The sequence below is a fragment of the Pieris rapae genome, chromosome Z (genome assembly GCF_905147795.1).
Source record: "Pieris rapae chromosome Z, ilPieRapa1.1, whole genome shotgun sequence".
In the NCBI taxonomy this organism is placed as follows: domain Eukaryota; kingdom Metazoa; phylum Arthropoda; class Insecta; order Lepidoptera; family Pieridae; genus Pieris; species Pieris rapae.
The window spans coordinates 4,580,902-4,604,779 of record NC_059534.1 but is presented as its reverse complement, the minus strand read 5'-3'; the positions used below and the strand labels follow the sequence as shown (position 1 = coordinate 4,604,779).

Genomic DNA, 23,878 nt, shown 5'->3' with positions numbered 1-23,878 from the left:
TCTTCGTAATTGATGATTATACAGTAAAAATAAGATTTTTTGCAGAAAATTTCTTTTCAACAAGAACTATTTACGTTATTTACAACACTGAACTTATGTAAATGAATCGGGCGGTAGAAATGAAACAGGAAAATTTTGGGATATTCACTTCACTTCACACCTTTATTATTTTGTACACATTGTTACTATTAAAATAAAAGCTGAAGTTCCTTTAAAATATTAGTAAAAAAGTTATTTTTAAATTAGTGTAGCGCGCTTTATCCAGCGTAGCTTTATATTGAAATTTGTAATTTCAGACAGAATGGAGCATCATAGCATAATTTCCGGAGTAGATGAGACCCTGCATCAAAGTGCAGGTCAAGTTACACTGACCGGTTCTTTAATTAATAGTAAAAATACTTCTTATTCCAATGTGTATACTAAGAAGCAAACTGATAGTAAATTACCTATGGATAATCACAGTATATGTGCAGATATTTATCAAGACGGACTAGCCGAATTAGCAGAAAGCGTAGCAAAATCTTTAATTTCAGACAGAATGGATCATGATAGCGTCATCTCTGGAGTAGGAGTGACCCTGCAACAAAGTACAGGTCAAGATACAATGTCTGATTCTTCTATTCATATTACAAATACGTTTAATTCCAATTTGTGTACGAAGAAGAACATTGATAGTAAATTATGTATTGAATCTTCTAGCAAGCCATCATTGCAATCCTTAGAACAGCAAACGGAACTTGGTTGTAAAGTAATCGGAGAAAATAAATCACATCACGATAACATGGGTAACGAAAGCATGAACTGCTTACAAAACAAGCAAGAACCAGAAGAAAAAGAAAGTTTGTCTCAATTCGTGTGTTTTCAAAAGAATAAAAACTTAAATCGCAGCTTAGTATTGTCTAAACCTTTGTTAGAAGCACCGATTCAATTGTATACGGGACGGGGAAACCATAGATCAGAGAGGGTTTCACGCAACTTAAATGTTTTGCCTATCAATAAAGGCAAGAAGTACAACAAGCTTTCGTCAAAAAGCAGAAATTTGGAAGAAGAAAAAAAGGAGTTTAGAAAAGAAAGGAATTTCCAGGAAGGTCAAAAAGAAAGGTTAGAATGAAATGTGATATATTTCGTAAAAGGGGAAGATTGCGCAACGTTATCGTTCCGCATTTTAGCAGGCTCACAGATTCAGGACTTGTAGCCCAGTCATATTAGGTAAGAAAAGGGGTCAACCTCGGAATGAAAGATAATAAGCTGCAAATTGGTATGAACCTTTGTTTTGTTATTCTAAATGTTGTCTCAAAAGTCACAATCGTGTTATCGTGTCCGCGTCTTAAGATATTCAAGGTCAAAGGTCACAAAAATCGGTTTTTCGCGAATATCTGGCTTCCTATCGGTTAAATGAGATTTGCATTTATTGTATTGTAGGCTATAAAATTCCCTACAACTTTTGTTTAAACTTTTTTTTCATACGACCAACCGTTTTGAAGGTAGAGCGCGAAGTGCACATCGTACAGACATAAACCTGTACAACTGTCAACACTTCCACCAACAAGTGTAGCAGCTCAACAACACATAAAACGTGTCTACTACCAGATTCAAACGTGGTTAGGGAAGGACTTAGAACCTCAAGAATGGGGCTGGATGCTTGAAAATGAAATCCTGGAGCCCATACGAACGTTATTACCTCCAGCACCAGCCGAACTACTAAACGTAATATTTTGCAATTGCAAAAATGGTTGTGGTTCCCGCTGTGGATGCAGAAAATCAGGGCTACAATGTTCTTTAGCTTGCGGCCAGTGCAACGGACAAGCTTGCCTCAACGCTTCACTGTATCCAAGTAATCCCGATGAAGAAAATACATATGATCCCGATATTCTGGAAGGTTTGGAGATGAACATGACAGATAATGAGGATGATGACAATGAATCGAACATTTTTGAGCGACAAGAAGAAGAAGAAGACGAAGAAGAAGAAGATAATTAGCTTCCATTTCCAATTTCATTACAATTAAAATCAACAAAGATACTTTTGATATTTGAACTCACATTTTGATAAATGTATATTATGCCGTATTTAATAATAAATAAAAATATGTGTAAAATATATACTCTTACTATCATTTTAACTTAAAATAAAACTAAAATATATAATCCAGAATTAATAATATTTTATATTTAAATAGTTAAATATGAATAATTATATATAAATAATCAAGTTACTTACTTTAATTAAATATAAATAATTAATAGTTAGAACATAAATAATAGGCATTGTTTAATAATTATAATTATTGTAAATAATTGACTTTATAACGTACTGATAACCATAACTCACGCTTGACCTTGCATTAGGCCGTATATGACTGTACGATGTGCACTTCGCGCTCTACCTTCAAAACGGTTGGTCGTATGAAAAAAAAGTTTAAACAAAAGTTGTAGGGAATTTTATAGCCTACAACTTTTATAATAAATGCAAATCTCATTTAACCGATAGGAAGCCAGATATTCGCGAAAAACCGATTTTTGTGACCTTTGACCTTGAATATCTTGAGACGCGGACACGATAACGATTGTGACTTTTGAGACAACATTTAGAATGACAAAACAAAGGTTCATACCAATTTGCAGCTTATTATCTTTCATTCCGAGGTGAAACCCCTAATATGACTGGGCTATTGGTAAAAGTAATATACAACAAGCTTATTCGGTTGTGCAATGCTATGAGTCAAATATGAGTAATCAGAGGAAAAGAAAGAAAAGCACCATATATAAAGTTAGCTATACTTAAAATTCCTTTAAGGATAAAAAGCCGAGACTTTTGTATGTTCAGTTCCATTTATGAATAACATAAGTTGTCGAAACATTTCATTTAATAGGTATTAAGCAAGAGTTATTATTATACATACATCAATATACATAAATCAATTTATAAAGTGGAAAACGATATAGTATCATAAACAATAAATGGAATGCCAGTTCAGCAAAATATCATATGTTAGCTAGTTGATTGACCTACTGTGAAAGACGTCACATACGATGAATATTATATCTATAGATATCAAATTACCGAGATACGGTGGCATTTTATAAGAATTATATTTAACCTTGGTAATGGGTTATTTACCAAAACAGTATTATACTTTTTATGCTCATGATAGTTCTCAGAATGTGCTCAAGACAGTTAGTGGATAGGATATTACAATCATATGAAGATCAGGAGACGTCACGGAGCAGTAGGTGTAACATCGGCAGAATCAGCAACCGGTTTCGTAGTGGCCTCAGGAGAAGCCACCCGGGACCGGGCTCCAGTATATCTTAGTGCTAGTGATAGTGCAGTGGAATTGTGTCAGAAGTGTTAATATAAGCTTAAAGACTTTAGTGTCCTAGAGACTGTTAAGCATACAATGAATTATTATTGTAAAGCACTACCTAGTCATCTTGCACTTTTTGCCTGTAGGAGTATGTACGAGCCAAGGCTGTACATTTTGCTCACTTAGGTTTTCTTAGTTTTATAAGCGTGATGTTTCTCTATATACGTGCCAAGGCTCATACATCATGCTCAGCTACAAACGTGAAGATTTCCATTGTATGTACGTGCCCTGGTTATACAGTTGGGTCACTTATAAGCAGGATGATTTCCCTAATCGTCGGAGTCACGCCCCGAGAGTATAGCCGTCCGCAGGCACTCTCTTCATCTGCATTTACTAAGTCATGGGAGTTACACCCCGAGAGCATAGCCAGACGTCGGCACTCTCTTCGATTGTTTAATTACAATTTTATTATATCGCTCATAGTCTATTGTTATACGGAAGTGGTGAATATAAGGTAATCTACAAATCTTCTATTATGTCTACCACCTGATGACCCAGGAACCGTACAATTACAATTAAATAATATTTCTATAGATACTAATGTTATTAACATTAATAACAAGAGAAATACCCAATAAAAGTTTGCTAACGTGGAATAATTTTAACTATAACGGACGCGGAGCACGAAGAATTTCGTAGAATCACTCATCTTATGTCTTTGTCGCTCGCGCATAAACATATTGCCGTTGCGCTCACACAGATGCAATGACTGCCGTATTCAGAGATTGTTAACCTTTTTGTGATAACCATAAAGACTTGTGGTGGTGCACATGTACTTTGGTTTGTTTTGTTATAAGTAGTAATTCCTGTTTTAAGGCGCAATACACACTGAGCCCGCCGGGCCGCCGACATATGTTGGCAACTTTTTGTCGGCGGTCTAGTTGGCGGCTTCACTTATTACAAGTCGGTAAATTTGGTCGGCGGCATGTCGGCGGCTTGAGATGAGAAATTTATTTGGCAGTCAGTGATTGCTGCCTGTCGATAAAGTTTGTGTCGCCGGGCAACTGAACGCAGGCGTACCCAAGCCGCCAACATGTCGGCGGGTAACACGTGCAGGCGCACGTTGCCGACATTTTCATACAGGCCGCTGGGTTGTGTCGCCGGCCTTGGTCGGCGGCCCGGCGGGCTCAGTGTGTATTGTGCTTAACGCTGTAATAAAAAAACAGTCGTGACTCATGAGTCAGTGCTGGGATACGCTTGTGTGTAGTTTCGTTTTTGAGGTTAAGTTTGTGTGTTTGGTCGTTGAATTTATTTGCTGTTATTATTAATTATAACGGTAAGAAGTAAAATGGAACCAACCCCGTCTACGTCCCGTCCTTTCAAGGAGTTTGTGTCTCCGCGTAAGAAACGCAAAATGTCTCATTTTAGTGAGAATGAAAAAGTTATGATAATTAACGTATTTAAGTACGTAAAGGAAACGTGGCCTTCTGATTAATATGCTTCAAAAGAGGAAATGAAGGATAAAACTTCCGATATTATAGGTATACCGAAATCGGCGGTATACAGAGTATTAAAGGAATATACTAAAACCGACACGGTCAAGCCGGCGGCGACACCGAAGAAGCTATTATTAAGAGTAGATAAGATAGACGATTTTGTCATGTCCTGTATAAGACGAATTGTGCATAGTTTTTTCCTAAAAGATGAACTACCAACAGCAAAAAAAGTGTTACATGTTGTGAATGCCGACGAATCTTTACCTAATATGGGCTTGACGTCATTAAAAAAGGTATTGAAACATTTGAAGTTTAGATATGTGAAGGGAAGGAAATACAACTCTGATTGAATAGATTGCTGATTGCTTTGATAGGAATGACATAGCGGTTTGCGTATAAAATACTTAAAAACTATGAAAACTTAACGAGAGCAAAAACGACCAATATAAGTACTATTTGGATGAAACTTGGGTGAATGCAGGTACAGTCATAGCACATACTTGATTTATATTTCTTTTCTGGACACACTGTAGGCAAATTTGGTCGGCGGCATGTCGGCGGCTTGAGATGAGAAATTTATTTGGCAGTCAGTGATTGCCGCCTGTCGATAAAGTTTGTGTCGCCGGGCAACTGAACGCAGGCGTACCCAAGCCGCCAACATGTCGGCGGGTAACACGTGCAGGCGCACGTTGCCGACATTTTCATACAGGCCGCTGGGTTGTGTCGCCGGCCTTGGTCGGCGGCCCGGCGGGCTCAGTGTGTATTGTGCTTAACGCTGTAATAAAAAAACAGTCGTGACTCATGAGTCAGTGCTGGGATACGCTTGTGTGTAGTTTCGTTTTTGAGGTTAAGTTTGTGTGTTTGGTCGTTGAATTTATTTGCTGTTATTATTAATTATAACGGTAAGAAGTAAAATGGAACCAACCCCGTCTACGTCCCGTCCTTTCAAGGAGTTTGTGTCTCCGCGTAAGAAACGCAAAATGTCTCATTTTAGTGAGAATGAAAAAGTTATGATAATTAACGTATTTAAGTACGTAAAGGAAACGTGGCCTTCTGATTAATATGCTTCAAAAGAGGAAATGAAGGATAAAACTTCCGATATTATAGGTATACCGAAATCGGCGGTATACAGAGTATTAAAGGAATATACTAAAACCGACACGGTCAAGCCGGCGGCGACACCGAAGAAGCTATTATTAAGAGTAGATAAGATAGACGATTTTGTCATGTCCTGTATAAGACGAATTGTGCATAGTTTTTTCCTAAAAGATGAACTACCAACAGCAAAAAAAGTGTTACATGTTGTGAATGCCGACGAATCTTTACCTAATATGGGCTTGACGTCATTAAAAAAGGTATTGAAACATTTGAAGTTTAGATACGTGAAGGGAAGGAAATACAACTCTGAATAGATTGCTGATTGCTTTGATAGGAATGACATAGCGGTTTGCGTATAAAATACTTAAAAACTATGAAAACTTAACGAGAGCAAAAACGACCAATATAAGTACTATTTGGATGAAACTTGGGTGAATGCAGGTACAGTCATAGCACATACTTGATTTATATTTCTTTTCTGGACACACTGTAGGCAAAGTATAGGACCATACGACCATTAAGTCACGGAAACGTGCAATTTTAGAGGGCTTATCAACGGGTGCCAAACCCCAGCTAAACATTATATTTGGCGCCAAAAATTTGCTATTTTGTTTTTAAAATTCTGATTTACCCAGTGTCACTATCACAGTATATACGAATCTAACGACACCTCTCAAGCGAAAATCCATCAAGCCGTTCAGGCTGCACAGCGTGCCAAAGAATTCTACATACATACACTGACTATAAGAATATACAACATAACCCTCCTTCTGGCGCAGTCGGGTAAAAAGCTATCCCTGGGTACTTACCTATATTAAGTCGATGATATTATTTACAAAGCTAACTCAAATTTTAAACTACCGTTTTTAATATTCGTACTTATAAAAAAATGTTTTTAACCACAGCCAGTAGGCCCATATTATAGGTACGAAATTTTTCGTGCTCCGCATCCGTACTTTAACAATATGGTAGATTTATTCAATCTTTCAATCAAGAGACTTTTTGGCGGGAAGTCAAACAGGCGGGAACAAGCGGGTGTTTTAAATTATTGCGATTTTTCAATATTTCTTAATTATTGTATATATTTGTTTTTCCTCTTTCTGTAAATAGGAAATTAGTAACATTTTATAAATAATACTATTAAAGGCACGTAAGTCTAGCGCTGGCCGATACGTGAAGGGGATTGCTGCGCATGTGTACTGTGGTGCGGGGGCCGGAATGCGACTGGAGAGACAATCGACGCTCTTCATTCCGCTAGCCCCCCTCAGATACCTTATTTTTTACTTCTGCGCAAAAACGGTCAGCGCTAGAGTTTCGTGCCACTACTAACAATAATGGGTGAAAACAGCGCCGAGTACAGCTACCGGTGTTAAAAACGCCAGGAAAAGAAAATTAGAGTCGACTAATGAAAATATAAAGTGTTCACCAAACCGAACTATAAAAGACAATTTCCAGACAACCATAGCACGGACTGTGTGGTTTATGTGGAATCACAAGAAAATGAAAAGAAGTTAGGGAACAAAAACCCCATCACACTAATTAATTACGGACAATGTTAAAGGAATAGTGGGAGTTCACCGAGTGCTCACGATTTCGTGAGCCTGTGATGCCTATTTAGGCATCACTTTCAAACAACCAGCTCCGGCTAATAATTTCTTAAACATGGACAGTTTTCTAGGGCGACACAAGTTAAAAGCTTTGTTCTAGCTCACCTGACCGAAACTATGGGCATCATACGATATGTGCCCAAGGAGCTAGCGAATGCGGAAATATACAAGAACATTATATGCGTCACGGAAGTGATTAAAAGGTTCAAGAAAAAAGTTGACATTATCATTAAACTGGTCCCGCTTGGCACAGTTTCAGTGACTTTTGCTGCCACAATATGCCGAAATTTTATGTATTAATTGTAATGGTAATCATTTAGCAATCTCCAGGGATTGCCCCATTAAAAAGAAGAAAATGGAGGAGAAAAAGAATAAATATCTCAATCTAAACCCCCCCGATAGCCCCTAAATACTTTCCGGCTATTACAAAGCCAAGCAATAATCAAAAATAAAAAATAGATAATAAAAAAAGCAAATCTGTGTAGCTGTGTAGAAACATCTATGGGCAAATTGCACATTCATTGTGTATATTGCCCTCACAATAATGATTATAATAGGTTTAATATTCACACAATATTTACTTGAAGTACCTAAGCCATATATAATAATGGGAGATCTAAATGCACATCATATAGTTTTTGGATGTCAATTAAATAATAGTAGAGGCAATATTTTGTACAATCTCATGGTTAAAAAAGACTTGTGTATTTTGAATGATGGGAGTGCTACTACTGTTCAAATTCCAAATAGAAATGCATCTGCTATTGATGTAACTTTAGTTAAGCCATCAATAGCTCGTCTTTGTGAATGGCGAAATTCATGATGATCCAATGGGCAGCTACCATTATCCAACTCAGGTTGTTGTCAATATAAATCCATCCCTATATGAAGTCCGGCCTGTGGAAGAAAAATACATATATAGTAAGGCTGATTGGAATGAATATTATAAATTATCTCAAACATCTTTTTGTCAGTTGGACACCGAAAATACAGAACCAATTTAATTGCTTAATGCAATAATTTTATAAATATTTTGTGTGATATCAGATCAAAAACATTACCTAAACAAAAGTCTAGGCAAACTGTGAAAGTCATGAGGAAACCTGTTCTCTGGTGGAACAAAACATGTAATGATGCGGTCCAAAGAAGCCCAGATACAGTATAGAGCTTCACCTAGCATTTCTAACTATATAGAGTACAAAAAGACAGATGCTCAAAGGAAAAGATGACTTAAAGAAGAGATAATTAATTTGTGGCACAACTTATGTAGTAGTTTCAATAGAATGACACCTGTTTGTAGAATATGGGGTTATATCAAAAGGTTCAAGAGAATAGGTTCATGTCATGATAGATTTTTCAGCCTTCATTCCTAGATAATATCACTGAATCAAATCAAATTAATTTAAACACAGTGGAATTTTAAATCATTCATCTGAATATAAGTTACTCTTTTCTGAATAAGCCATTTACATTAACTGAACTGTTCATATCCCTCAAAAGCAGAAAAAATACAATACCAGGATAAGACAATATACCATATATATTTTGATTAAAATACTACATCCTAAAGCTATAGAAATCTTATTAAATATTTATAATATACTATGGGAAAACCTGTTAATACCTGATTCCTGGAAAACTCAGTGCATCATTCCCATTTTAAAGCCAAATAAAACTGTGAATAATCCTTCATCACATACACCCATTTCATTATCATCATGTTTAGGTAAACTCTTTGAAAACATGCTAAAGATAAGATTAGATTACTTTGCTGAATCAGAAGGAAAGTTACCAGATATTCAGTTTGGATTCAGGAAACTTAGAAGTTGCTCTGAAAGCTTAGTATCTTTCATTGCTGATATCAAAAAAGCTAAGATTAGTCACTATAATAATGTATGCGTCTTTTTAGATGTTAAAGGTGCATTTGATAATGTTGATATTGAGACCCTAATCAAAGTTTTACATAAATTGTGTACCAGGAAAAATTCTAAATTGGATTTTTAATTTCTTGCACAACAGGACTTTATATGTTAAATTTAATAATAAGTTACATGGTCCTAAACAGGCCAATAAAGGAACAATGCAAGGTATGATTTTGTCACTGTTGTTGTATAACTTGTATACATCACAAATACTGGATCATGTAAATATACCCCAGGTTAAAATATAAACTACATACTTATTACGGATTTTTTTTTAAATTCGTAGAAACAGTATAGCTCCATTTGCACAGACTACTGTAAATATTTCCTATAACAATAATAAAATCCCTATAGTTAATCACCATAAATTTCTTGGTGGTCATCCACTACTAAGTGGATGACAAACTAAAATTTGATAAACACATTCAGTACATATGTCTAAATGCCATGAACCATGTAATGCCAACTATCGCCCAATAGCTAAAACCTCCTTGTTCTCCAAAATAATGGTATCCATTGTTAATAGCTATAAGTATCTAGAGGATCGCCAGCTGATAAGTGATTCTCAGTACGGCTTTAGTCGTGGTCGTTCGGCTGGTGACCTTCTTGTATAACTTACGCATAGATGGGCGAAGGCAATTGAGTCCAAGGGGGCGCTAGCGGTTAGTTTGGACATAGCAAAGCCTTCGATCGCGTGTGGCACAAAGCACTGCTCTCGAAGCTTCCAGCCTATGGGCTTCTCGAGAAATTATGCGATTGGATTTCCAGCTTTCTAGCCAATCAGAGCATCAAGGTCGTCATCGACGGAGCATGTTCTGAAGTCGGAACTCTACTGCGTGGAGTCTCAGACTGGCGCAGACTAAACTTAGTCCAATTTAACGCCAAAAGGCACAAGTTTGCGCGTTTTCCGCTAATAAAACACCTTTTGTCGCTACTCCTCCTTTTGAAAACACTTATCTTAAAGTCACAGCCAGCATTGTATTCCAATTTGGCGTTGACATATCGAACGACGCTCAGTTTTGCGGTCACTTGGAGGAAAAGGTTAAATTAGCCTCCTAAAAGATAAATGTGCTCAGCAAGTTGAGGCGGTACTTCACTCCGGGCCACCGCTTGTAACGCAAATTCGGCCCCAGATGAAGTACTGTGAGCCTTGGTCTAGTTCTGACAATTTGAAGGCGGTTAAGTTCTTCATTAAACATATTTGTGACTATTATATTTGGTCGGATTTTTATTAACCACAAAGTAATTATGAAAAAAACACTCGTTGTTTTACCTACTCTACCCTGTTCATTTCACTCTTTAAAAAAAGTACGTAGATCTACGAACTTTTCCTATAACATTATTACTAAATCTACGTAATTTTATAATCTGGCCTACGAAATTTTCAAAATCGGAGTTGGCAATACTGCCTCACGGTCTAGAGCTAGAGTCTCGTCAGTTCAGTAGTCAGGTAAGTCAGTAAGCAGGGTTGCCATACCTAATTCATCCAAATCCCCAAAAATCATAGAGATGTGAAATTACCGGTATTTTAATTTTTCGTCAGGAGACCGTCATAAGTACTTGAGCCATACTTAATAATTCAAATAAACGATGAAATATTTTCCAATGAGAATATGATGTCAAAATCCCCGCATTTTGCCCACATAATGCCAATCCCCAACCACCTTAAAATTCCCCGCAGTTTGGGAAATTCCCCACAGATAGGCAACACTTTCAGGAAGTCAGTAATCACTAGTATTTCAGATATTTTAAGTCTTTCCCCTTGCACGTTTTGGTGTGGTGACATCGTTACACGAATTAAGTAAGTTTATATGAAAAACTTAATTCTTTGGATAATTCTCATAGTTTAATAGCTATATTTCTTTGGATCAAAATAGAATATTCTAATATCAGAATAATATAAAACATGTCGGACTGGGAATCTGATTGTGACGATTACTATTCAACTCTATCACAAAATAGAACACCGCCTCAACAAAATTTCCAATCGAGAGGAAGTTATTCTGGCCAAAGCCAAAGAGGCGGTCAGTATTCTAGAAATATCACTACAGCACGTGGTAGAGGGTATTTTCGTGGTAATAACAAAGTCATATCAATACCCTCAACTAAAGTTGGGCGAGTGATAGGTCGAGGAGGATTAAAAATTCGCGATTTAGAATATGAGAGTGAAGCGAGGATAAAAATTGGTAATTCAGCAGGTGACAACACAGATATCACACTATTTGGAACTAATTCTGCGATTGAAAAAGTTGAACAAATGATTAAGGATCTTACTATAGATAAAGAGGCGTCAAAAAAGCAGAATTTACAGTCTGCTTCGTCTGCTGAGACTGCTTCTCAGGTTAGCGTATATGAAAAATTTACATATGTGAATAGTGAAGGAAAGAAAGTTACAGATTGGGCAGCAGCATCAGCTTATGCTGATCAGGTACAAAGAGAAATGTGGGACAAATTACCACCTATTGTGAAAAACTTTTATAACGAGGATCCTACAATTGCTGTAATGCCTCCAAATGAGGTTGCTTATTGGCGCCTGTGTAACTTTGATATTAAAGTAACAAGAATACCAGAAAACTGGGAAGCAGAAGCAATACCAAATCCAGTGTTGACATTTGAGCAAGCATTTAAAGATTATCCAGAAATACTTGATGAAATACGTAAACAACAATTTACAAAACCTTCTCCAATACAGAGCCAAGCTTGGCCTGTTTTACTAAAAGGAGAAGACATGATAGGCATTGCACAAACAGGAACTGGCAAAACTTTAGCTTTCTTGTTGCCTGCTTTAATTCATATTGAAGGGCAGCCAACACCTCGAGAAAAGAGACCGGGGCCAACTGTACTTATTCTAGCTCCAACAAGAGAATTAGCTATACAAATTCAGAGAGAAGTCAACAAATATCATTACAAAGGCATTAATAGTGTATGCATATATGGGGGTGCAGATCGCCGTGAACAGATTGACAGTATCTCAAAGGGGGTGGATATTGTTATTGCAACGCCAGGCAGATTAATTGATTTGATCAAAGCAAACCATATAGATACTGCCCACTTCTCCTATATAGTATTAGACGAGGCAGATCGAATGCTAGACATGGGCTTTGGACCACAGATCAATGTTTGTTTCTTGAATGTGAGACCTGAACACCAATGTGTCATGACATCTGCCACCTGGCCTTCTGCTGTCCGCCAACTGGCTGACAAGTATATGCACAATCCGATTTATATAAATGTTGGGTCCATGGACTTGGCAGCAGTGCACACTGTTACCCAAAAAGTAATGGTTGTTATGGAGGAAGAAAAAGATACTATTCTGCTGGACTTTATACGTAATATGGATCCGACAGATAAGGTTCTGATTTTTTGTGCCAAAAAAAATACAGCTGCTGACGTCACTGCAAATTTGGCGTGTAAGGGATACTACTGTGAATCCTTGCATGGTGATAGGGATCAGAGTGACAGAGAAGCAGCTTTAGAAGATATAATGAATGGAACAGTCAACATATTAGTTGCCACAGATGTTGCTTCCCGGGGGATTGACATAAAAGACTTAACTCATGTTATAAACCTAGACTTTCCATTGAAAATTGAGGAGTATGTTCATAGAATTGGAAGAACAGGAAGGGCCGGTAAGACAGGGATTGCATTATCTTTAGTGACAAAATATGATTGGGCAAATGCCGGTGAATTGATAAAAATTTTAGAAGAAGCTCACCAAGAGGTTCCCAGTGAGTTAAGAGAAATGGCTGACCGGTTTGAAGCCAAAAAGTCAACAAGTAAACATGGTCGAGGTGGGCGTGGTAGAGGAAGAAGACCACAGTGGTGAAGTGTATTAAAAAGTATTATAATTTTTTATATTATGTTTAACATAATTAGGCATAGTTTTATTATTTAAGTTTTTTCTTTTTATATAGTTTTTTCTCTTGTTCCAGAAGTATTTGTTTATTTTTTCTTTTATATTTCTGGTTTTAAAATTTAGTGTTTAATTTTATCTGTGATGGCTTACAAATTTTTTTAGGAATGAAATTTGAAAGTTTTAATTAAAAAAAATATGTCTATTGAAAGATGTCCATATAATGGCCATAATAGTTTTTTAGATAAGAAATTCCCACCACATGTTATTAAGTACTCTTAGGCTAAAATAAGGTATAGAAATCTCATGTGAGAAGTATTTTTATAGTTATTTTTTGATCTCTGTAACTAGTATAGATTTTTTAAATAAATGAAGTTTTGCATGCTGCATTTGTTTTTCTGGTCTATTAGCATGTAATTATAATATTTATACTAAGACAAAACAAGAAAAGCAAAAACTGATGTATTTTAACCCTATAATTGAATTAGAATTCTAATTTAATTTGTTATTGATTGTAAGCTATTCGTCTTGCCATAATAGTAGTAAACAAACTAGCTATACAAGCCCTGGTCTTAATCTCTGTATCTGTTTAGAGGATATTTGTTTTTTATAATAGGCAAGTAGGTAATCAGCCTTCTGTGCCTGGACTTTTTGGATTTCAGCCAAACTCTTGTTTTTCTTACCAGTATGAGTAAGTTTTGAACACACATTAAAGTCCATTGATGTACATCCAGGGTTCCAACCTACAACCTCATGGAAGAACTAAACGTACACGTACGTCATACAATATGAATGTAGGATTTATCTACATTTTATCATAGGCCTATATATTTTTGCAATACTGTCAGGAAGTGGCTTCGAACGAGGGAGTCGACAGCTGCCCCACCCGCATTCTTGCGGTACCAATAATTTTGTAATCACAACTTATGACACAATTAAAACAAGTGTGATTTCTATTCAGAGTTGTTTTTTTATTGTAATGTAAATGCTAGTTTTTCAATGAAGCTTTATAAAACATAGTTTAAATAATATATACCCAAACATTCACTCCTAAAAACTTCTGAAGTTATGTGCCAATATATATATATTATTATGTATATACATATTGTTTCGAAAAAGGAAACTCACAGACGTCTGTTATAAAATATTTATTATTATAATTATTACTAATTAACCGTTTTAAAATGTATAAATGGTGTTTTAATCATTATACACCTATAGGATCATAGCATTACTATATTTATTAAGATTTGTTTAAGATCATGTTCTGTTTATTTTAATCATATCAATCTAGCAATACTTTGACTGAAAAACAAAATAAAAGTCAAAATGATTTACAAATTAACAAAATAATTATATATCTACAAAAATGTATTTTGAAAGGCAAAGAAACAATTTTGGACCCATCACACCATATTTGTTTCAGTTTTGACAGTAACTATATTTAAGACAAAATAATATAAACGACATTTTTATGTAACATATTACTTATGTTTAAAACTTTCGAAATAAGCCAAGTTTTCCTTAACTTTGCCAAGTTTGGGCCGTGGACAGGCTAAATCTATTATACTGAATTTTTGAACCCATCACACCATATTTGTTTAAGTTTTGACAATTAATATTTAAACACAGCACCTTTACTTATTACCCTAAGCTACAACTAAGGAATGTATAATTTCGAATATACAGTTAAAAAATCATTGCCGTTCAAGAATTATGCTCAACTAGCAAAAAAGGCCCATTTTCATAAAAGCTTTGATGTAATATAATATAAAACAATAGAAAATTATGGAATTCTGTGTACACTTACAATACAAAATATAAAAATTAATTATTATATGTGGAGGCCGATACATTTCCACCATGCCCGGTCCAATTGGTGTGAACAAATTCGCCTGGCTTCTTCAGAAGTTCATAGGTGTGAGCTCCAAAGTAATCCCTTTGCGCCTGCAATGTTAGCCTCATTTAATAAAATATATAATATGATAATTAATCCTGTCAACCTGTTTCTGTTGTTTTAGTAAATACCTGTAACAGATTAGCTGGCAGGACGTCCGATCGGTACCCGTCATAGAACGCGAGTGCCGCAGAGAAGGCTGGCGTTGAAACGCCCATAAGCGACGCTTGCGCTACAACTTCACGCAAAGATTGCTGGCTATTGCTGATACGCTCGCTGAAGAATGGGTCGAGGAGCAGATTCGTGAGCTGTGGGTTCTTTGTGAACGCATCCTGAAACATCAAACGCATTTTAAACAAGTTATTATCGCATATCAGGCGCCATCTAGTTATCGTAAGATTACTTATATACTTAGTGAATTAGAAACAGAATAATTTTGCTTAATAGTCACCTAAATAGGTACCTAAAGTCAATCGCATTTTTTCGTACCCTGACCTCCTACAAGTAACTAATCGCAAGACCGAATAGGTGAACCGAAAGAACTATATTTTTTTAAATCGCTTATTCTGTCATAGTTTGAAGGCGCAACGATCGAATTTTGGTTCAGCCGAGCGGTCATGGTACGAATTATACAAATTGAACGAACGAAATCTGATTACCGCTAAGGTCACGTGGGAACCTAAACTGTCTGTTTTTCGATGTCATGGGACGAATAAGCGATGCATCTCAATTGTAGGTTGTCAAGAGCTCGCAATAGGAGCTCGTAGTAGGCTCCCTGATACACAAAGCGTTAAGAAGAAGCGACATTTGGGTGGAATTTGAAAATACCTATATATGATTAGCACGTACTGGTCTACGTATATACCTTGATATTCCCAAGGAACGCACTCCTAATGATGCAGCCTCCACGCCACATCAATGCAATGCTTCCGTAATTGAGACTCCATGAATTAGCCTAAAATGAAATAAAGAAACAGCATTTACTACCAAATTCCAATACTATGGTGCATTCATACTTCTAAATATAATAGTTACAACCCTTTATAAAAGAGATAAACTTGTAAAATGACAGCAACCCGCTCTACGCCCTTGACTTGCGAACTGGTTGTAAATGTAAATTTACGATTAATTTAATTTGTTTTTCTTGACGTTCATAAGTGTACAAGTTTACCTATATGAATACAGATATTTTGATTTGATTTGATTTGAAAACAATAAGCGTTTCTTCTCTTTCTCCGAACCAATTTGCGTAAGTCGAATATTTCAAGAAACGAGCATATGATAACTGGTAATCTGAGTGTCCATGGGCGGCGGTATCACTTAACATCAGATGAGTCTCCTGTCCGTTTGCCACCCTATTTGGTAAAAAAACAAAAGTTTTACCTTCATCATATGAGCAGTGCTTTTAGAAAGAAAAACCTATTTGTCCCGGGAATAAAAACCGTCAGATCATGGTTAAAGGTTACACACTCAAACCACTATTTACAACCACTAAATATACATAGCCTAGATATACATAATTGCTTAATATAAATAATGCACTTAAGGAACAGACCATGTCACCAGATTATGTAGATATTGTAAAACACTGTCTCGCATCAGGATACTTAATTAGGAAAGATGAGTTCTATGTGCAGGTTGACAATACTAGAAATCGGTATGCTCTTTCCTGATAGGGTTCTTAGTCATGTTGGGATACCTATTCAAGCAGCTAGTCTAATGATATTCTCGTATATATAAATAAAATATTTTACCTTTTCAGCTTCCCGAAGCAGCATGAAGCCTTGGGCGTAGGAAATAATTTTGCTTGCGAATAGTGCCTTCCGCAGTTGTTCGAGGAATACTTTCTTATCGCCAGTGAATTTTCCCGATGGACCTGGCAGCACTTTGCTGGCTTTTACACGTTCATCTAAATAAACATATAAATTAAGTTGGTTTCTAAGGGATGATGACGCCTTGCTGTTTATAAAATTGGACCCGCTCCATTATCTTGTTAAAACTCATAACATTTAAAAATTCACAAGAAAAAAATAATTCTTTTAAAAAAGATTCATAAGAGAAAGTTAAAATTATTACAAATACAAGACAGCAGAGATCAAATTTTTACACACCATACATTTTCTTTGGTTGATAAGTAATAATGCTACTTAATGTTAAAACTTTACTTTGCTTTAATGGAGACCTTGTTTATTCATATATGGCAATGATTAATCAAAATTGTACCTTTCAATGCAGACAGACATCTAGCAAAGACAGCTTCCCCGATTAGTGTGACGGGAACACCATACTCTAAAGCGCTAATGCCAGTCCATTTGCCTGTTCCCTTTTGTCCTGCAGTGTCACGAATCTTCGGCAATAAGTATGTACCTGAAATGTAAGTTTGAACATGCTAATCAGGAAATTATTTAAATTAATTATATTTCATATTTCTACTATATCATTTTAGTTTTTAAATTTAAACAATATGTCAAAGCAATGTTATATTTTTTATTATTATTTATAAGTGAAACTCGTTTAATTTAAATAACTTAAGGAATTTAATGTAAGAAATGATTTTACTGCGCTCACCATCATCATCTTTGTATTTCAGAATGTCACTTGTGATTTCTATCAAGAACGAGTCGAGCTCTCCTTTGTTCCATTCTTCAAACACTTCAGCCATTTCCTTCTGATCAATACCTAGGGTCAATTAAAATTTAATATCCTACAATATTTTTAGATAACAACTATCCAAAGAACTAAACCTAAAACACATACCTAAAATATCTTTCATGACATTGTATGCCTCGCAAATAAGCTGCATGTCACCATATTCAATGCCATTATGAACCATTTTTACAAAATGTCCGGCACCATTTTTCCCAACCCAGTCACAGCAGGGCTCATTGTTAGCTTTGGCACAGATTGCCTGAAATTAAAAATTATTTATCATATTTATTTAGTGCAATAAACATGCACCTTATTTTCTATTGTACTCATTATGTTTATAATCCATGTTTAGTTACACAAATTGGGAATACCAGCGTTTCTAGGATTGATTTTCAGTGATAAAGTTATTTTTTTTTAATTAAAATGAAATTAGTTTATGTTGGAATTATTTAATGAGTTGAAAAATGTTAAACCACTACAGATATTATACAATACTGTCTAATAAATCGGTCTGCACACAAAATGGAATACTAACTTGGAAGATAGGTTTAACATGTGGCCACGCCTCTGGGTGACCTCCAGGCATCAAAGAAGGTCCATAACGAGCACCATCTTCTCCACCGCTTACCTATAAAAATAAATAACTTATTACTGTAACAATAGTGAAACAACAAAGTTCGTACACCAAACATATTATATGTCCTTACGCTTCTTCATCTCACATAAAATAAATAAATTAAGCAAAATTTTGGTTGGTAAAAATATATGTTGATATATATGAAATGTTTAAAAGTTACATACACCCATGCCAATATAATAGATTCCTGTAGATTCCAATTCCTTGCACCATCGCTGAGTATCAGTATATTGTGAATTTCCTCCATCAATAATGATATCTCCTTTTTCAAGTAATGGCACCAATTTCTTTACAAATTCATCAACAGCAAAACCAGCTGCAAGAAAATAGCTTATTAAAGCTTGATCAATAAGAGCAAAGGCTTATTAGGGTACAGTTGATAACTAATTTGGCTGGAAATGTCATGAAATATAATTTTGTACATAATTTATTTCATTATTGTAAATATGGTCAGAATAAAGAGAACCCAGTCAATAAAATTTTAGTCAAGTTTATTAGTTATATTTCGCCGGCCTGTACACATTTTTAAACTATGTAACTATAAACTATTATGTATGTGATTGAAATACTATATAAAATATGAGTTGTGAATTTTAAAAATGTAATATGAAATCTTGTATTTTTTAATGTAATAATGTTATAATCAAATTTCACTTAATAAGTACATTTAGAAGTAGCATTCAATGTCAACAAATGCCTTTCATTTGACCTCTATTACAATATATTTTTTTGAAGTGTGACTTAATACTCATATTTCAAGGTTCAGGATAATTTGGACTGCTATCTTCATATATAGCTGTCATATATATAATAGGACTCTCAATTTCTATAATTTATAAAATAATATATAAAAATACCTTTAACTAACAGCATCACTTTTCTTGGTCTTTTAAGTTTTGCAACCATATCTTCTAAGGACTTAGCACCAATTATTTTTGTTCCAGCAGCTTCATTTGCCAGAAATTGTTCAACCTATAAAGAAAACGAAATGTATTACTTAAGATTTGTTAGATAAAAGACTACTCATGTTAATTAAATTACAAAATACATACTTTTTCTACAGTCCTATTGTAAGCACACACAACAAATCCTTTGGAATCCATGTTTAATATTAGGTTCTGACCCATAACAGCTAAGCCGATAAGGGCAATGTCAGCTTTACCTCTGAAAGTTTAACAAATATGTTGTAGTAAATTCTTTCAACTTTCTTGGATTTCTTAAAAGCTTAAATTTTAAGATGATAAATCTTGAAATATTTCTGTCATACTGTTGCTAGAAGTATTTTTTATAGTATTGCAATAATTCTTTCTTTTTTGTAGGTTTGTTTCATATCCATTTTTATGTATTAGGGTATACTGAATATCAATAACAATGTAACTATTTTACAACATTATTTTTCTTGAATTTTTTTCCAATATGTGCCTAATATTACATGAATCACACATTAAATTGGTAATTTTCAATAATAATGGCATGTTCATAATGCACATAGCACATTAATTATAACTGAACAATAATAGATAGTTAAAACTTTGGTTATGGAATTGTGAATTTGATTAACCTTCAAGTAACCTTCCTGTTATTATAACTATCCCCACATATTCCTTCTAAGTAAAGTTTTGTGTGTGACCTACTTTAATGTAGTTTTCATCAAATTCATGTTTTTTTTATGTGAATTGTCATTTTTAATTCCTAATGAACCCTGTAATCTTACAAGAAGTGGTAAATAATCTGAGTAAAATAAAATTAATGTTCAAGTTCAAAAGATTACACTCATATGTTAACTGTTACAACATATGAAGATCGCATATGTTTTGTATCCACTTTCTTATTAATTTCTAGTAGAAAGTAATTGATAGAATAATACACAAAAATAACCATTTCAGGCAAAATGTAGATGATTAATTCTATTATAAAATTAATTATGCTTTTCAAAACTAGCTAAATAACGACGTATGGGTGAATGTAACTTTGAAACGAACTAATACAAATTTTTATTAAAAACTTTGTGTCTAAGTAGGCATTAAAATTAAAAGTCATGCTAACTTAACATAATTTATATATTTATAAAATAACGGGTAAAATACTCACTCAGCCATTATGAAGTTGTAAATTCAAGCAAGATTGAAAATTAATAGAAAAAAGAATATAAATATAGGATTAAAAAATGAAGAAATAACTGATTTATGTCTTTGCTTGAAGTCAGAACAACCAAACCTTGGATGCTCTAATCACAGACTAATAAAGTAATAATTTTTTATAAAAATAATTATTGGACCACTCGATCTTTGACAATTAACATCACGCGCCACAGAAATCAAATGTCACTGGCAAAGTGACATTATAAAAATATTGATATATTAATCAGAATTAAGGACGTTAATAGGTATGCCAAATCGGTTTAAAGTAGTAGTATGTTACATTAAAGCAGGTAGATACACAAATACAATAGTTTTGGTTGTAGTTAAAAATACCTATTCGTTTTGATTTTACAGGCATTCAAACTTACGATAAATATCAAATCCCGCTAAAAGTCACGTGACCGCAGGCAATTTACAAGTCTCTTCGCTCAGTTGCAAGTCGCCAAGGAGTTTTTAGAAGGTTTTTTGTTCCCTCAATTGGAATTGAAACAATTGACCAGTGTGATCAGAATTAAATCTAAAGAAAATACAAACATTCAAACGGGCTATGACTTTATATTTATTATCTTTACAAGTTGCAGTGCTTACTGCTATTCTTGTGGGTGGATGAAATTGATTTTATTGTATGAACGAAAAAGACTAAGTGTACATATACTTAAATTAGAACTACAAGTAAATTGCCATTAAGACACATCCTCCATATCCTTTCAACTTGCTCCAACAAATTACCATTTTTTTCGAAATTTGGACAACTTCTTTACAACTTGGAAAAAATTTAACTCTGATGGGGCAGTCCAAATCGCCTTCACAGATTTGATTGATTCCCGTCCGACTGGTTTTTTTAGTAAAGGGATCACGGAACTACCTATGAGATGGCAAAAGTGTATAGAAAACTAAAAAAATGGTTCATTCTTTGATTAATTAAATATTATTATTTTTAAAAATATTCGACTTTTTGTTCCTACCATACAAAACGCCAATTTCATATGTAAGGACCTAATATTCAAGTAAAATATAATACAATTGCTCAATCAGATTTAAACTTGTCGTTTGCGATGCGCTGCGGACGTAAGTACCTATAACAGCTTCGAAAATGCACGAAGATGCTCCGTGGTTGAAGGAATATTTGTTGCAAATAAAGATGTAATAAATGAAGTCGCGAAGGTAAAAATATAAAGATGGGAGAAGAGAGGAATCTGGCCTTTTTATTAAGGATGAGTGGCTCATGATTAGTGCCTCGCGACTTAATCTCTTCATAGCTTTTATTAATTTCTTGCCCTTCTCGCAAGTACGAGCATGCATTTCTTTCGCATTTTGAAACGATAAAAAAGTTGTCAGGCTCATTGCTGGATGTATTTGTACATTTTGCCACTACATATTTATAATGAACCATAAGACAATACCGTGCTGGGAGCGAGTGTTGTGCGATGACGTCACACGAGTATTTTTTATTTTTGACAGAGAATATGGACAGCTAATATTTATAATTAGTAAACATTCTTAATCTATATATATATAATGAAAATGGTCTTCGTTTGAGGCTCAATCACAAACCACTGATCGTATCGACATGAAACTACCACTATTCGATGCGAAATTTTTCCTAGATGGTTTATGGCTATTTATTTTGAATGAATTCTATTTATATTCTATTTATATGAATTCTAACGTTTCTTCATTTTTTTATTGCTGTTTTACTTTTATGAACATTTATCCCGTTAATTGCAAGCGTTTTCTCTTGATTTTTTTGTTTCCATGGCAACGGAGTTTACTAAACGGATAATGTTCTTTTACAAACAGCTAAGAATTCCAATTTCTATAGTTACCCATCACGAAATCTCGGCAACTATAGGACTTAGAAATGTGAAACTTGGTAGGAATATTACTTTCGTTATGTAGAGGTCAACTAAAAACGGATTTTAAGAAATTCATCCCCCCTAGGGGATTGCGGGGGCGTTAACAATGAACAATTCCCGTTTTTTAACTATAGCTCCTATAAATTCCAAATTTGGTAGGAAGAATTTTAGTGATTAATGAAAATTTGCCTGTCACCGATTGTACTGGCGTAAGTTTTCTCTGTGGTTTCTCATGTCACTGTGTTCCGCCTGGAACTTAATATAATAATTTTATTTTTTTTTACTTTTTGAAGGTGCTGATGGTTCGCGCGGTCTGCCAGTATGGTCAGAGCTTTGATGTCGGTCAAAATTACTCGCCGTTTGAATTTCGAGTTTTCAGTTTCAACTCCGTTATGTTAACGTGTTAACGAGTATGTTTTACGTCCCGGCAAACTCAACTTACGAGCGACGAGTCGTCGAATGTGAGATGGAGGAAGATTTATACTCATTTCTCCATGAATCGGACCATTTCTATTGGACAATTTTTCCATTTATTTGTTTTGTTGTTCATCAACATTTATTTTTATAATAATAATAATAATAATTTATTATATCAATAAATTTTATTTTAAGTGAATTTGACTCTTCTTTGAAAAATATTGTAAATTTCAGAAAAAAAATAAAAATTAACAAAAAAAGCAAAAAAATATGAATAAAATTTACCTTATTTCCTTTGAAAATTCGACCAGCGAAGCGGGCGGGGCCGGCTAGTTCAGTAATAAGAAAGAATAAGTACTAGACTCAAGTTATTGTATACAGGTTTTAACTTTCTATTTGATTATTGCATCAGTACCCTTTAACTGGCTAAAAACGTCGAGTCCTATGTATAATGTTCTTAATGTCATATACATAATAGATAATATTATTATAGTAGATTTTAACACCTTATGATATTAATCACGGTCCAATTAACGAACATAAAGGAGTTGAAAAGGAGGGATATAATTTTAGAATTTACCTTCTAATTATCTTCGATTTAAGCAGTCCATAAATAAAATTGCAAATTACGAATTATATTAATGCAAACCGTACAAATTAAAACTAAAATACCTGATTTTTATATTATGACTACATAATAATATGTTGTGCCTTGTATGCATCATTTTTTCCGCTTACATTGCAAACGCAGGCTGAACCCTACGAGTTTTATCAAAATAATGTACTAAGTATTGTACACATTGAAAAGGTCTACGGAAAAGTCGTATATGTCTATCTCTTATGGATAACCCACATTTTTATATATGTACAACGTTCACAGATTTTCTGTAGTGTATTTAGTATCAGCTTTGCACCCGTGCGAAGCCGGGGCGGATCGCTAGTGGGTATATAAATTGCAGTTTAAAGGGAAATTGTCAAAACAAAACACTTTTATGTAA

General features: G+C 34.6%; 2 protein-coding genes and 1 long non-coding RNA gene across 3 annotated transcripts; 2 read left to right on the top strand and 1 right to left on the bottom strand.

The window, feature by feature from the left end:
• The first annotated feature begins 3,836 nt into the window (after positions 1-3,836).
• LOC123690547 lies at positions 3,837-5,789 on the top strand. Its single transcript, XR_006751172.1, has 2 exons — positions 3,837-4,274; positions 5,337-5,789. It is a non-coding gene; the product is annotated as an uncharacterized LOC123690547 (long non-coding RNA).
• Positions 5,790-5,876: 87 nt separating this feature from the next.
• LOC110999283 (probable ATP-dependent RNA helicase DDX43) lies at positions 5,877-13,670 on the top strand. Its single transcript, XM_022268277.2, has one exon. The coding sequence runs from the start codon at positions 11,337-11,339 to the stop codon at positions 13,254-13,256; it is 1,920 nt and encodes a 639-aa protein (XP_022123969.2). The 5' UTR covers positions 5,877-11,336; the 3' UTR covers positions 13,257-13,670.
• A 746-nt stretch (positions 13,671-14,416) lies between these two features.
• LOC110996324 (6-phosphogluconate dehydrogenase, decarboxylating-like) lies at positions 14,417-20,715 on the bottom strand. Its single transcript, XM_045634069.1, has 12 exons — positions 20,558-20,715; positions 19,519-19,630; positions 19,324-19,438; positions 18,631-18,782; positions 18,365-18,457; positions 17,938-18,088; positions 17,749-17,859; positions 17,404-17,547; positions 16,935-17,089; positions 16,046-16,135; positions 15,312-15,512; positions 14,417-15,230 (listed from the first exon to the last, which is right to left on the bottom strand). Exons 1-12 carry the CDS (start codon positions 20,563-20,565, stop codon positions 15,111-15,113), a joined length of 1,452 nt encoding a protein of 483 aa, XP_045490025.1. The 5' UTR covers positions 20,566-20,715; the 3' UTR covers positions 14,417-15,110.
• Positions 20,716-23,878: the final 3,163 nt, after the last annotated feature.

Bases quoted from the DNA above. Each gene is read 5' to 3' on its own strand.
- LOC110999283 (XM_022268277.2), top strand. From the start codon at position 11,337: ATGTCGGACTGGGAATCTGATTGTGACGATTACTATTCAACTCTATCA.
- LOC110996324 (XM_045634069.1), bottom strand. The intron at 17,090-17,403 runs GTACAATTTTGA...ATGTTTATTTAG, and splicing joins ATGTCTGTCTGCATTGAAAG to ATGAACGTGTAAAAGCCAGC. The intron at 15,231-15,311 runs GTATTTACTAAA...CTAACATTGCAG, and splicing joins TGCCAGCTAATCTGTTACAG to GCGCAAAGGGATTACTTTGG.